At 29.9% G+C, this 15,075-nt stretch overlaps 2 protein-coding genes and 1 long non-coding RNA gene across 3 annotated transcripts; all 3 read right to left on the bottom strand.

Moving 5' to 3' along the window:
• Nucleotides 1–412: 412 nt before the first annotated feature.
• agt (O-6-alkylguanine-DNA alkyltransferase) lies at nucleotides 413–1,909 on the bottom strand. Its single transcript, XM_069128881.1, has one exon. It carries the CDS (start codon nucleotides 1,847–1,849, stop codon nucleotides 1,286–1,288), a length of 564 nt encoding a protein of 187 aa, XP_068984982.1. The 5' UTR covers nucleotides 1,850–1,909; the 3' UTR covers nucleotides 413–1,285.
• A 1,183-nt stretch (nucleotides 1,910–3,092) lies between these two features.
• Setx (probable helicase senataxin) lies at nucleotides 3,093–10,208 on the bottom strand. Its single transcript, XM_069128869.1, has 7 exons — nucleotides 9,873–10,208; nucleotides 9,411–9,524; nucleotides 9,173–9,325; nucleotides 8,864–9,068; nucleotides 4,374–8,787; nucleotides 4,083–4,293; nucleotides 3,093–3,756 (listed from the first exon to the last, which is right to left on the bottom strand). The coding sequence occupies exons 1-7, from the start codon at nucleotides 9,954–9,956 to the stop codon at nucleotides 3,634–3,636; spliced, it is 5,304 nt and encodes a 1,767-aa protein (XP_068984970.1). The 5' UTR covers nucleotides 9,957–10,208; the 3' UTR covers nucleotides 3,093–3,633.
• A 2,730-nt stretch (nucleotides 10,209–12,938) lies between these two features.
• Nucleotides 12,939–15,064, bottom strand: LOC138187750 (uncharacterized). Its single transcript, XR_011175254.1, has 3 exons — nucleotides 13,856–15,064; nucleotides 13,634–13,744; nucleotides 12,939–13,325 (listed from the first exon to the last, which is right to left on the bottom strand). It is a non-coding gene; the product is annotated as an uncharacterized LOC138187750 (long non-coding RNA).
• Between the last annotated feature and the right edge of the window lie 11 nt (nucleotides 15,065–15,075).

Below are 15,075 nucleotides of genomic sequence, written 5' to 3'. Positions count from 1 at the left end.
AATATATATTTTTTTCAAATTTGTACTTAAAATAAGAAACAAACGCTATTTTTTTCTCGTTGAAATAAATATATTATAATCTACATCGAATGAAATGAATGAAAATTACAAACTTAAAGCAATATACAAAATAAGAAATATGTTATCATTCTTAGGGTAATACAATTTATTCCCTGTGATTATTTGCAAAAAAAATAATTTTTAAATAAGTCACGATAAATTTTACACTTTTTATATAATTGTTAAATTAAATTTAACATCGATTTTTGCAATTAACACAAGCAAGTGTCATACTTGTACCTAAAGTAGAATTTTTACAAATAAGTATTGTGTGAAACGGTTTACACATTTATAGAATGCTTTTATATATATGCAATTCATTTTTATATTTATATTGTAAATGTATATAAATATGTATTTATAAATTTATACCTTAATGTATAGAATTAATAGTACAGTAATATTTACAATGTAGATAGTACTTCTCCAGTCATGCTGTGTATAAACTTAAACAATAAGTCCATCAGATGCCAAATTATTAACTTCATTCATTGCCAGTTCTCTAACATTAACAATTACTTTTTAACTTCAGCATTTGTAACGCTTATTATTTTGACATCTGAAAGGCTTGTATACTAAAGAAAATTAATTATATCACAAAATTTCACAAAAATACATACATAAATTTACTCTTGAACTTTTTTTGACATTTATTTTATATATTGCTAATTGAACAGTTTAATATTTTGTAAATTAACACAAGATATTTAAAAAATTCTTAAGGTGCATTTTTTTTATACAAAACAGTTACATATATCGATAACTATCTAAATTCAAATATAAAATTACACAATTTTATTTATGTTTAATTTATACTACCATCTTAGAATTATTGTGAATGCTGAAGACCATCCTAGTATCATAGTGTTCCTGTTACTGTGTGCAAGAGTGCAATGGATTTATCATTACAGCTTAAATTATTAATTACTTTAAGTGTACATAAATTATACTGCATACTTGTATTTAAGAATAAAAATAATTTTTAATATATAAAATAAACAATTTTTCTTTTTATATTATCCAGTGTCTATTTTACATAATCTATGCAAATATCAGAAAATTTTTGGTACCTAAATTTTTATATTTATATATACTACGAAATGAACAATTCGTAAGTAACAGAACTTATAAAATCGTACCATATTACATAAACTACATCTCTTTGTATTAAACTATAAATTAATAAAAAAAATGATAGAAGTATGTAAACATATAAAAAATAAACTTAAGTGTTTACATGATCACGCTCATACAAGAGAATATTTTCTTTACGCTTCGTTCCCCATTTATATTTGTTACTACCAGATTTACCTACTACGCGATGGCATGGCACCAAATAACCAATATTATTTCTCATGACTGCATTTCCAACAGCTCGTACGGCTTTTGGTTTATCTATATTACACGCAACTTGTTCGTAAGTAACAGTTGTACCATGTGGAATAAGCATCAAGGCTTCCCAAACTTTTATTTGGAACTGTGTACCCTTCATGAGAACTGAAATAGAATCATCCACAGTTACACATCGGGAAAAGATTTTTTCTATAATTTTGTTTGTTTCGTTCGAGGTATCTTCGACCAATTTTGAAAGAGGCCAATCGTTCTTTAATTCATTCAAAGCTTCTTCATTATTTTTATCAACAAAAGCCAAATGCATAATTGCCTTATTAGTGTTAGTAATGCCAATTAAGCAATCCCCAAAAGGTGTAGCATGAAAACCATGGATTATCTTAAAATTTTCATGCTTTTCTTTATACTCTTGTGGTGTCATACTTTGAAACCGAACCATTATGATTATTTAAATTATTCAAATCTGTAGATACTAGGAAAATAAAGAAATAAAAGTTATTAGAAGGTAATATGTTTAGAATGTTTAGATGTTAGCTGTCACTCTTAAGGTGCATCTCCAGTTATATCAATGATTTGACATATACAGATATATCTTTCACCATAATTATATATATTATGTTTACATACACTATGGTCGTATACACTAGTTGTATTGTCTCTCTCGCACTGCTTGATTTACATTCCTACCCTTGATTCACAATTATGCAATCTATATAATTACCTATGTCTCCACATCTCCTATGACACCACTGTATTTAAATGTTGTTCGTGGGTTGTTTGTCAATTTGTTATAAGAAGTAATTATTTCATGAAAAGATCGAATAGCGGTTACAAAACCGCCACAAAAAAAATTTGTTAACTGTTTCAGCGGGTGAGTACCCGCCTTTACTATCCTTGGAAGAACTGTGGATGTTTATGGAAAATGTAAGAGTGTAAAATTGTACAATATATATAAGACAAAATATATGAAATATTCAATATTTAAGAGATAAAAGAAATTTCATTAATTCTGTTCATTAAAATACAGAATTACATAAACATCCACAATCTATATAATTATTATATAGGTTTTCGGCATCAAGTGAAGACTTGCAATACAAGTTCCAAATTTTAAACTCAAACTTTGTTCATACTAGAATGCTTCAAATTAATTATTTAATAGTAATCAATTATAAATTAATTCGAAATATTATATATACGATAAATACATAGGGAAGAATGATTTGAATCTATTATTTTATGAATATTTATCGAAACACTACTACGTGGTTGATATGTGAATTATTTCGAAAAATTAGGCCATTCACTACCAGGCAAATTGCCCTGGATGCCAAGACTTTATTTTAAAAAAACATGGCATTTCACAAATCTATATATTATTATATACATATTATTATATAAAATTTTCGTTCATCCTTTCTAATAATTCCTAACAACTTATTCCGTGACAAATTGCAATCAATCTAAGCTTGTAGCGCAAAATACGGGATATCTCGTAGTTAGCAGTAAATGGGTTAATATGTACACTATGCAATCAAAATTTATACAAGGTTAATTGAGGAAATAGAATAAAATTAAAATTGTTGAACTGATTATTAAAAATACATAATTATTAAATAAATAAAATAATATAAAATATCTGCTATAATATATTTAAAATAATTAAAATTGGTTTGGCTTTCTATTTTTAATATTATTACTTAGAATAATATATTAAAAATAATGGTTCTATGCAATGAAACGATATGTGATTATTCTTTCAGCTTATGATTCATCAACGTAATCATATTCCAAAAAGAAATTAATTATGATTATTAATAATGGGCATGTTTGTTTATTTTATTCTATTTAAGACGCCATAGTTAAAAAATTTATTATTTACAAAGGCAATATTATACAGAAACATAAATTTATACATTTCAAGCCGCGTGAAGAAGGTATAGGAAGTATAGACCACGTACGCTGTGTTGAACAAGTGGACCTCGTAAAAAGGGATGCACATAAATAACGAGGTCTCTTCTTTTCTATGTCTATTAATAATATTCTAGTATCTATTAGGAAGGAGAGAAATTATGTTAAATGTCTCTATCTCTTTTTCAACGAGGACATCTTCATTTGACAACTGTGGTTTATACTTCTTACATCTATGGTGAAGAGAATGAAGTAAGATTTATACAAATATACAAGAATATTTTATGTAATCGTCCAATGAAACATGAACGATTATTTCATCACACGTTTAATAACATAAGATTTGATTTCATGAGAATTTGCATTGGGATTAACATTAAAAAATACTTTACGCGCTTTTGCGTCTGCTATTAATGAATTCCACATTGGATATCTCTGTAATCAATAAAAAAAAATCATTGTATATTTAATTATGTAATGTATCAACTATTTTTGTATTATAAATGCATATTATATTATATAAACAAGTTTTTCAAAAACAGTGAGAAACTATTGGACAAAAAGAATAAACTCTAAGCCAAATGTTACTTTTCCATTGCTAGCCTTTAAAATCCTTCTTTGACGGTTTTGATGTCTTTTTAACATAGAACTGTTTGTTTTGAATTGTCGTAACACTTTTGTGAAAAGTTGTGACACTTTTGAAATATGTATGCAATATATATAAATATTTTTTAAATGCAGATAATATTATATAATCTTACCATGAAAATGTTAAAGTTACCACATATTATCAGGCTGTGTTTTGCTCTTGTAAGTGCAACACAAAGTCTTTGTCTATCTGATAGAAAGCCGATCTTCTGACTCCGCACACATGACAAAATTATCACATCACATTCTTGACCTTGAAAACGATCTACAGTGTCCACAGTATATTTTATTTTTCTCTTAACATTCTCTGGCAACGAAGATATTCTAAGACAATAAAAAATCAACATGCAACAATTAATTCAGATGATATTTAGAATACACTCCCATTAAATGCTACAACTTACTTTGCATTAACTTTAGTCAATATCATAGCTCTTTGATTATTATATGGTGTAAGAATTCCGCACGAAATGCATGATTGCCAATTATCCAAATTGGCAAAGTTTAGCATACAATAAATAATATTAGCTACAAAATCTGCTTCTTCATTGTTTGAGTTATCATGATTCTGATTTGTAATCAAATTTAAAATTCGATATGAATGGAATGGAAATTTATCATTGCATTCTACTGCATTCTTTAATTTACAACCATAGAAGAACTTATTTGGCCAAGAGGAAATGTCAGGTTGCATTCGATATTGAGTGTCTAGCATAATTATGGGATTATTTGGTTGTAAATCAAAGGCGCTTTGCACGCGAGAAAAGATTGATTGATCCAATCCATATTTCTTTGCCCGTGTACTCAGAATAGTAGCTGGCAATTGATTATGATCACCAACTAAAACCAATGTATCTATTCCTAACATCAATGGTATCAAGGTTTCTGCCTCGCAACTTTGAGTAGCTTCATCCACAATACACACAGATATCTTTTTCTTATTAACACCAAAAATATACTCCATTTGACTAGTATAACAGGATGAGAGGGTGCAGGTTATTATGTCTGCAAAGTCAAGAATTTTGTATTCTGCCGCACGCTGCAATCTAATGCTTTCTCTGCTTTTATCATTTACTTCGTTCGATGATGTACGATTCTTTAGTAACTCGTATTTTGCAGACATATCTGCCAGTTTCATCCTAACATGTTCTTTATGAGTTTTATCCAAATTATTTGAGTTCAGCTTACATTGAAGGGCGTTAATCTTAGATTGTAAAAATAATTTTTCACTTTCTATACTATCGGATGGAACAGTGTTCGACTTGCATGTTTTTTTAATTTCTCGTTTCGCCAATTCAGTAATAGAAATATCTTTCACTTTTGAATGCATCATTTGTGATTGCCCGATACGAACCATCCTAAATGGTTTTATCTTTGCCTGCTTTTTTATCATGGTCCTAATTTCTAATAATCTTAAGACAATGTCATCAATGGCTGCATTTGATGGAGCACAAACTAACATCGTAAAAGAACTTCCATTGCTTGTATATCTGTTATTTCCATACAAAATTTGAGTAACTATATTTACAATAACTTTCGATTTTCCAGTTCCAGGTGGTCCTTGAATAAAACACAATTTGGTATCTTTTTGGATTACTGCTTTGGTTATTTTACTTACAGCTTCCATCTGTTTCTCATTTAATTTATCTCCTGTGATCAATGTCTCTAATTCAGAAACAGTTGGCAACTTGTACATCTCGATTCTTGGACATAAGATTAAGTTTACTAATGGCGACTTAGGGAGAAATTGCAATGCTTGTACCATTCGTAAATTAGGACGTAAATAAAACGCAGCTCTTAATCGTTGAACTCGATTCACTAGAATATTTTTATCGAGGTATTTTGTTATCACAGTATATGTTAACAATGTATGAGCATCTTTTACGTAATTTTGTAAATCTCTGTTAAAATGTGTCAGAGGCGTTAATACTGTTGTGTATACATTAGTAACATATGCGAACACTTTACGAAAATCTTTTGATTTTTGTGAGTTTTCGTGATTTTGAACATACTCAAAAAATACAAGGTCCCCATACTTAGGATGAATTTGCCTTTGTATATCGTCCTTTGTGGCTAATACTTCTACCATCAACATTGTAAGAAGTATATTATTTGGCTCCACATTCGTCTGAATAGAGTTTTTAACTATAGAGCACATGAATGTGGGCCGTCTGTGTATATCCTCTATGCTCTGAAATTTGTTTGTGATGTTATGCCAAATTTCCAGCAACAAAAGCGAACTTATAGTATTATAATATTCATCATACGATCTATAATGAGTTAAGGTAGGGTTAAGTTCTTCAGGCTGAATTACAGGTGGATCTTGATTCAAATATAACTGTTCTTCCAACCACACTGGTTTCCAGCATAAGATGCGGCATAAAAATTGGTTCATTGTATTGACCTTTTCTCGACGTACAGGAGCATCTTTTCCTGTCAGTTTTTTTAAAACATTCGATTCATCAATTTCATATTCACGAACAGTTTGAATCTCTGTAGAAAAAGACACTCGTTTCTTCGAATTCGGTTTTACAACTGGTGACTTAAGATTTGACTTAAGAGATACAGAAGGTCCCTTTTCCACTGTCTTACAAGATTCTAAGCTTGGTTTACCACTAACTGCAGTATCTTTCGATTTAATTGTTTTCTCTGTTCTTTTTTCCAATGAAAGATCTTTTAATGCTATTTCTGCTTCTATGGTATTTATTTTTATTTTAGTATTATTAGATTTTTTAGGAATTTTTCCCAAATTCGAAATATCATTAAGAGTTAATTTATGCTGTACATCCATTGCTATTTCTTTAGAGGCATTTTTACGTTTTGTTGAATCAATCGTTTTTGCATTTGAAGAAGTTCTATTTGCTGTTGCGGATCGACTAGACGAAGCTTTAGACTCCTCTGTTGCAATTTCCTCTCTAGATGCAGCGATCGTCTCCTCGACAAGGAAATCGTTTCGGGACTTTGTCGTTACTTTCGCTTTTGGTTTAGAAACAATACGTTTCTTTTCTTGATTACCTTCTAAAGATACCCGGTTTTCTTCGGCAATTTTCTTCAATTTCATCTTTCTATTATCTGCCAATGCTTTCTTCTCTTCCTTAGAAAGAGTATTTAATTTCTTTGTACTAGGGGGAAGACAACTGGCCCATTTGTGAAGTACTTTACGATTCTTTTGCTCCTTTGCATACATATATTGCTCTAACTTCAACTTTTTTTGTTGTTCTTTCTTTTCTTTAGCACTTAACTGCGGTTTCGAAGGTTCTTCAGATTTTTCAGAATTTCCAGATCTTACAGATTTATCAGACTTTTCAGGGATTTGTTTATCTTTACTAGAAACACTTCTTCGTCTTCTGGAGGTAGGTAAGTGTGGAGGTTCGATTTGAGGCACCTTTTTCTCAACTGACTTTTTGCTCTTGGTGGGTGTAATAGTTTCTATTTTAATGTTACTTAAGGGATGAATATAATTTCCTGCATCTTTTTGCACAGAAGGCAAACTCTGATTTTTTGGAGACTTAGAATGTTTTATAGTATCACTAGTAGCGCTCGTGAATTGTTTAAGTAAAGAATTTTCTGGTGAAAATACTTTATTTAAATTGTCTATATCCTGCAACGACGAGTTCTCTGCTGCTTTTTCTTCGTCTATGGTTGCTCTAGGAACTAACTCATTTGATAGCTCTTCATTAGTTCTGATTAATTCAAACTCGCTTACAATTGGTTCCTTAGTTACGACATTTATATCTATATCTTCTTCTTTTACACCATTCTTACTTTTCAGATCAATTTCATCGTTTTCGCTGAATATTTGACTTCGGGATAATCTGTGAAACCAATTCTTATCTTCTTCGTCTTCACTATCTGTTATTGAAATAACAAAATCCGCATCATCTATACCAAATCTCTCACTTTCTACTTCTGTAGGTTGCTCCTCTTTTACCTCATCTTTCATGGTTGTGTTCATACCATAGCCAATATCAAACAATTGGGAGCACGGAAAAATATCATCCTCACTATCGCTTAAGTTTATAACATCATCCTCTGAAAATTTTGTTTTTGGTTGTTGTTGCACTTTCTTTAGTTTTATTGGAGATCCGACTGGAATGAAACTTGTATTCGAGGAATTTAAAATAGCATTTTCATCAGTATCGGTTAATTGCAATTCATCTTCAAATTTTATGATACCATCCTCGTTACACATGAGATTTGAAGAAAGTGTTGCGAGTAAATCTCCTTCTTCACTGTTTTTAAATTGATTGGTTTTATCGACTGTATTTGGTTTTTGTATTTCATTCACAATATTTGTTTCACTACTATTTCTTCTACTGTGTTTTGAGTTGTAATTCCTGATTTCTAAATCAGATTTTACTCTTATTCTACTGTCCTTGATTGTATTTTTAGATTTAAGATTATGTAAATTATTTACTGTATTCTGTACATCTTTAGTATAGAATAAATTATTTGCTGTATTCTGTACATCTTCAGTATACATTAAATTATTTCCAGTATAAGTATCAATTTCTTGTAACATATTTGCATTTACTTTCTCTGTACTCTTATTGAGAGAAATTTCCTCTTTTTTAATATCTTTTTTTGTGGTGCTTATTATCATATTTGATCTCAGGTCCTGACAATTTATTAATTCATCATCCATTGATGATTCTCTTCTTGTATTGTTTGTCCGATTACTTGATGTAGGCATGTTGGCATCCATATGTTTCTTTGCATTTAATTTCCCACAACTTTTATTTCTTCCATTTGATGAATTGTTATTCAATGAAATATGAACTATTTCAATATCATTTTCATTTTTCTCTTTATCCTTTTCTGAAATAAAAGCAAAATTCTACTATTTCTTCTTTGTCTTGTATCCTAAATAACCTGAATAATAATGCAGTAATACCTTGCAGATCATTTTTTTCTAAGATATAATTTTCATTTTGCAACTTGGGAATTTTACTTGCCACTTCCAAGTTGGAATTCGTGTCTTCTCTTTTACGTTTATCTACTCTGTCAGTCATTAACTTATCATTAACTATATTTACATTATTTACTATAGTAGTTTCTGAAAGTGTACTAACACTGTGACCATCTTCCAGAAGTTGCGGCTGTTAAAATTATTATAATATGTGTAAGAATCTTACTCAATAAATATTTCAAAAAAGATATCATGTCTGATAATATACTGATGATATAATTAATTAAATCTTACTCCAATTGAATGTAGTTTATAAGCATATAGATCACTGTTTCCATTTGCATCTGCAGCAGTGGGACATCCAATGCCAATAACATCATTTGAGCATAATTTAGTTGTCTGAAAGGGCTTTTGAGCTACACCATTTATAAATATACCATTCGCGCTCTAAAGATAACGTAATATCATCAAATGAAAGTATTATATTAAGAAAATACATTCTAGTGCACTAATTTCATTACATAATATGTACCTTTAAATCTGTAACATATAATTCATTTTTGCTATGGAAAAACATACAATGGCGTCTAGATACTGTCAAACTAAGGCATATTATTTCATTTTCCTTGGCTCTACCACAAGTATACTGAAAACATACAAAAGAGACAATGTTTTATACATGTAAAACATCCTTATTATTGGTTTTTGATACTCAGAATACTTTCTTTATTCATAAATATTGAATTTCTATGAACACATATAAAAGAGTAGAACATAAATAAAAGATTTATTTCAATTACTAAATACTTCGAATATTTAATATATTTTTACATATTATGTATACTTTGAATACTTCTATGTATTTCAATTCTTTACAACTACATAAATATTTGCAGTCTACGCACAATTTAACAATAAAATTAAAAAACAAAAATTATTTTGTAGCATGTGCTTGCTACTTGCATAATAGAAGAGAAGAACATTTTATACTTACTGTATGTCCTGGTTTATCTAATACAATTGTGTCCGAAGTATTAATACGTTCCAATATAAATCGGTAGTGGTTATCGGCACTCATTTTTAAAATAATGACCGGTTCCTTCAGAGGTCACCTAATCCTCTATATAACCTGTCTTCTTTTATTACATTGAAAACGGTTCTTAGACCCCTCTATTGATAATTATATGATATGATTATAAATACAATACAGTTGATAAAACTTAATAAATACTTCGTTTTGCGATGCTTTTAATGAACACACGTGCATTGATATTTACCGCCCTTTTCGAATGAAAATTGCGTTTATGCTATGTATACAGATATGCATACAGAGATTCAAACTTAGATGTCGCAAACAACGACATCTACGAGAAACCTAATATAAAATAATATAAATCGAATTACTGTGGAATTCTTTAATTAGTTGTTATAGAGTTATTTACAAAATTATTCTTTTGTTATATATATAAGGATATGATTCAAAGGAAGTGCTTATGATGTGTACTCTCATGTTAATTCCTTATTGTACAATGACGAGTGAAACTCCTAATGTAGAACTTAGCTGATTCACACATTCGTGCTCAGACCATTGATATAGATTTGGTGATAGTACGGATTACGTTACGATCCAAAGCATAAATTCAAGTCGGACTTATGATTCAGTATTACGAATGTATGATAGTCGTCTAAATAATAATACCTGTTTACATATAGAAACCATGTAAAACAATGGAATATGCTTATAAAAAGTTTTCTAGCTCCATTCATGTATTGACATCAATCGTACCAAAGTTAGTATTTAAGTAACTAATATTGGTGTAGTTTCATGCGTTCAAATGGCGATAAAAATTGAAAATAATGAAATACGGTATGATACGGTGAAATACGGTAAATAATGAAATATCGTCTTTACGCTTTCTGAATACTGAAAATGTTCGACCAAGAGGAATTCACGGTTACTTACATCCTATTTTTAGTCTACGAAAAATTGTCTAATATTGTTCGTGATTTCGTATTTTTTTTTTTTTATTTATAGAGTGAAATTTATTTGAAAACCCTTTGCATAACGTTTAGAATAAAAAATAGTAATACTAGAGATAATATGTACTTAAATAGTGAAACTATCGATACTATCGATAGTGTTACCTTTGACAATAGGCAAAACAATTCTTACAGATCGCTAGAGGAATTAAGATGTATCTATATGTTTTAATATATTAAAAATTTCTGTTAAACATACATTAAAACAATATATTAATAAAAAAGAAATCACATTTAATGTATGAAAGGTTTTCATTTCAATATCGTTGATTTCTGCACGCTCGATGAAGGGAGATCGAGCTTAAAGCTTGAAGTTTATTTATATCAAACAACGACTTTGTCCCTCATTATGACGCAGTTTAAATGAAATCGTACGTCAAAGGGTTAATTAGTGATTCAAAAGACAAACATTACGCAGTTACAAAGATCTCTGAAATATTGGAAAGAAATCGGTGTCAAATCGGAATCCCTCCTCCTGAAGTATTGCAAATCGTTGCACAATGCGGAATTTGAATGAGGATTCGGAACAAAAATCAAAATTCGTTGGTCACGTTCGCACGTTCGGTCGTGTCGGGTAAGTGGCTATATTTTTCTGCTTCATGGCAGATATGAGGAGACGCTTTTAATGGATGTACTGCGTACCACCTCAGACGAGTCCCACATATCCCAGCGATAAAATAATCACCAGGTTGTGTTTGTCTATACCAAAGAAATATCTATAGATTCTTGCATTCCCTTTCATTTCGAACAAGAATTGTCGTTTAGTTACCGGCATATTTTCTAAACAAAATCAATGGTGAAATTTCTATGATTCATCGATAGATGTGAAACGTAAGAAATCCATGTAGTTGTTTCAATAACGTGAAACTCATAAAAACTAAAATATCCATATATTTTCAGGTTTTCTTCCATCTTAAAAAAATTAAGCTAAAGGTGAAGGGAAGATATCATCAATATTTGAAATATTGCAAAAACTTCGAAAATAGAAGAGTACGTAGGTACTTAAAACTCTTACTTTTAATAAATCGATTCTGATATTAAATTTGATTTAATCGATATTAAATTTCCAACTATGGCAGAAAAGTAATTAACTTCATATTCTTTTTTCTATTTTTTTTCATCAACATTCCTTCAGGACTTAAGACAGAATAATTACCAAAGTTATAACTGAATATATAGACACCGAAAATGTTGCAATTGGACCAATGGAAAAAGAAGTAAAAAGGATGACTGCAATATTGTTATGAAATCTCCACCTAAAGAGTAATACAATCTTATCTCACCTTTGACTTGCAAATATATCAGACATGATGACAAGGGAGGAGTGGGCCATTAAATTTCAAAAACATTAGCTGCATTAATAAAACACGGATTTATATTTTGAATACGTCCGAGTTTCTTTACAGCCACATGATACATAAATAGGTTGTAAGAACGATTGGGGAAAAAGGTCCGAATAATTTGCAATAAGATAAGGAAAAGATTTTCTGTTTTTACGTTTTTGAGGATTATAAGCCACACCGACATTGCGAAAGAAGGACAACCAGTTTTCGGTACGCGATGCCCGGTATGCATTTTACTTTCGGTTTCGGTTTCACTGATGAGAAAAGGTTTAGTGGGGCAAAAAGAAAGAGACAAAGAGCGAAGAAGAGGGAGGAGATCCGTATACAAGAAACGATAACTGAGTGTCCAGTTTCCAGTATGACAGAAGACTTTTGTTTCAACATAGTCATAACATTTGAAGCGATGTTTAAGTGGTTCGCAGAACCTTTGATTTATGTTTATTTTATATTTACCAGATTGGTACCTTTTTCTAGATGCATATTTCATTAACCCTACAATGATGTGAAATATTTAATGTAAAAATTTCTTTGTTAATTTTTAAGTAGTACCGCGAAGAAAATTCACCCGCAAGGATGTCATAACTTAAAAAATAATTGTAATTATAATGTAGGTGCAAATTCATCCATAGTACCATCAAAAGATCTAATTAATGAATAAATAGTAATTTTACCGTAAATATACATATATGTATGCCATCTGATAGTGCAATGGAAAACAATATGCTCTGTAGACTTAACCTTAATATAAGATAAAATATGATATTTTATTTTTCATGACCCATTTTATGTACACATTTTTTAAAGAGTAAGTGACTAAAGAAATATGCTCAAGTAATGTAATGGGATGTTGACATTGACTTGCAGTTGCTCTCTTGTAAAACGTCATAAATGACGTGAGATAAATGGATTCGGTTCCGTTTTAACTTCATATCTCCCCATAATTCCTTCTTTCTGTTTCCTTTTAAGTATTTATCGTGTCAACTACTTCATCTAAAGCAACAGCAATTTGTTTACAAGTACAAATGATTTATTATTATTGCTTCGGTCTTCATTTTTTCTGTCACCTTAAAACCAAATTTATGCCTGTCGTCAATTTTTATAAATAAATTTTAAATTTATCATAGTTCTTTAAGTTGCGATCAGAATAATTATCAAGATCATAATAATTCTATATTAAAACTAAAATTAGAAGTTAGAAGTACAATTGAGTTGTTACAAAATAATGTAAATGAATGAATTAGAATTAGAAATAAATGAAAAATAAATCTAGATTAAATTGTAGTTAGATCAAAGTTAGAATCAGATTTGCAGAAGAATCAGAAGTATCAGGTTTTATAGATTTTTTTATTAAGCACGAATGTGTATCAGTAACCTGACTCGAGCACTTTGTATTATTTCTTCATCTTCCGATGCATATCGTACGTAAGAAGTCACTGTAAGAAGTACTGTATGGTACTTCTTTCGCTGAAAACATCATCTCTATCTGTAAGAAGAGTATTTTTTTAGGTAATTACTGGGTATAAAGAGATTTATCGCGCATATTAAGGTATATGTAATATACGAATAAAAGCGTGATAGGGTACGAACGAATTACCGGTTTAGGGTATACATAAAGTTGCGCAACATTTTCATCTGGATCGAGAGCATGAAAATATCGATCGTTATTCCTTTGATCAACGCCCGACCTTGGTATACATACATACATAGATATTGAGCAAGGCTGAAATGATCACTTGACGACCGGACTTAAGGACCAGGATCTCCTCTGTTAAGAGAAGATAATAGCACAATTTATCGATTGTGTAAATATTTAAATTTTGAAATCGAAAATCACCAGTTAAATGACTCGCAATCAATATTTATGATATACAATTATCCCTCACAACTTCTATCCATGTAAAGCCTGAAATGAAGTTAACATGAATTACCATGTGGTTACAGAACAATAATTAATCAGTCGTCATGGTTCAATTCGCAACAGCAACGTGATTTCTTTTGAGCAATCATAGAGCTTGCAATGAGTTTGGTAATACGAAATCGAACTACATTATTTATTAAACGATGGTCGCCGATATGATTATAATTTTCAATATTATTGCATCATTCAAATCAGCATTGCAAGATGTTGTTAATAAATAACTGAATTTGTACTCGTACAATTTTGTTCACGACATTTTACCAATCTTAGTACTGCAAAAAGAATGCTTGCAGTAGTATGAAATGGAACAAGAGATTTAAGGATACAGTAATGGTACAGGAAGCGAAATTAAAGATAAACTCCAGTGAGAATGAGGAATGAATTAACATGTCCACGACCTTTCTAGATTCCAATCTGGTTTTGAATCGTTTTGTCTTTCATTTCCAGAGCTGTCCTATACGAAAGTAAATATATATAAGCGTGACGTAAGTTGCTCTAAATTGTCAATAAAAAATAAGTATGTTGTTGAGAAAAAAAATAAGAGAAGATTACCTTGATGCCTTTGCAGAAAAAAATGATCATGGTAAAGTCATAATAGAAGCCTTTAATTTTCAACACTAAACATTTTTTTTTTTAAGATCTTTATAACTTTTGTCTAAGATTATAGCTTACTATGGTTTATTAATGTAGGATTAATTTAGGATTAAGATTAAGACTATATTTTGATAGAATTTATATTTGTACGCATATTGCTTACACATCACTTTTTCAAAAATCTTTTAAATGAAATAAAATAATTTACAAAAACAATATGAATTTTTTATTTTCCATGCATTAACCTTGATTATAATAATTTTAATTTCAATCTAAAGTAATCCTAAGCTAACAAAAGTAGC

Source organism: Bombus flavifrons, chromosome 15, assembly GCF_040668555.2.
Source record: "Bombus flavifrons isolate JBK064 chromosome 15, iyBomFlav1_principal, whole genome shotgun sequence".
NCBI lineage: Eukaryota > Metazoa > Arthropoda > Insecta > Hymenoptera > Apidae > Bombus > Bombus flavifrons.
Note: the sequence above shows the minus strand (reverse complement) of the source record. Positions and strands in the feature narration are given on the sequence as shown.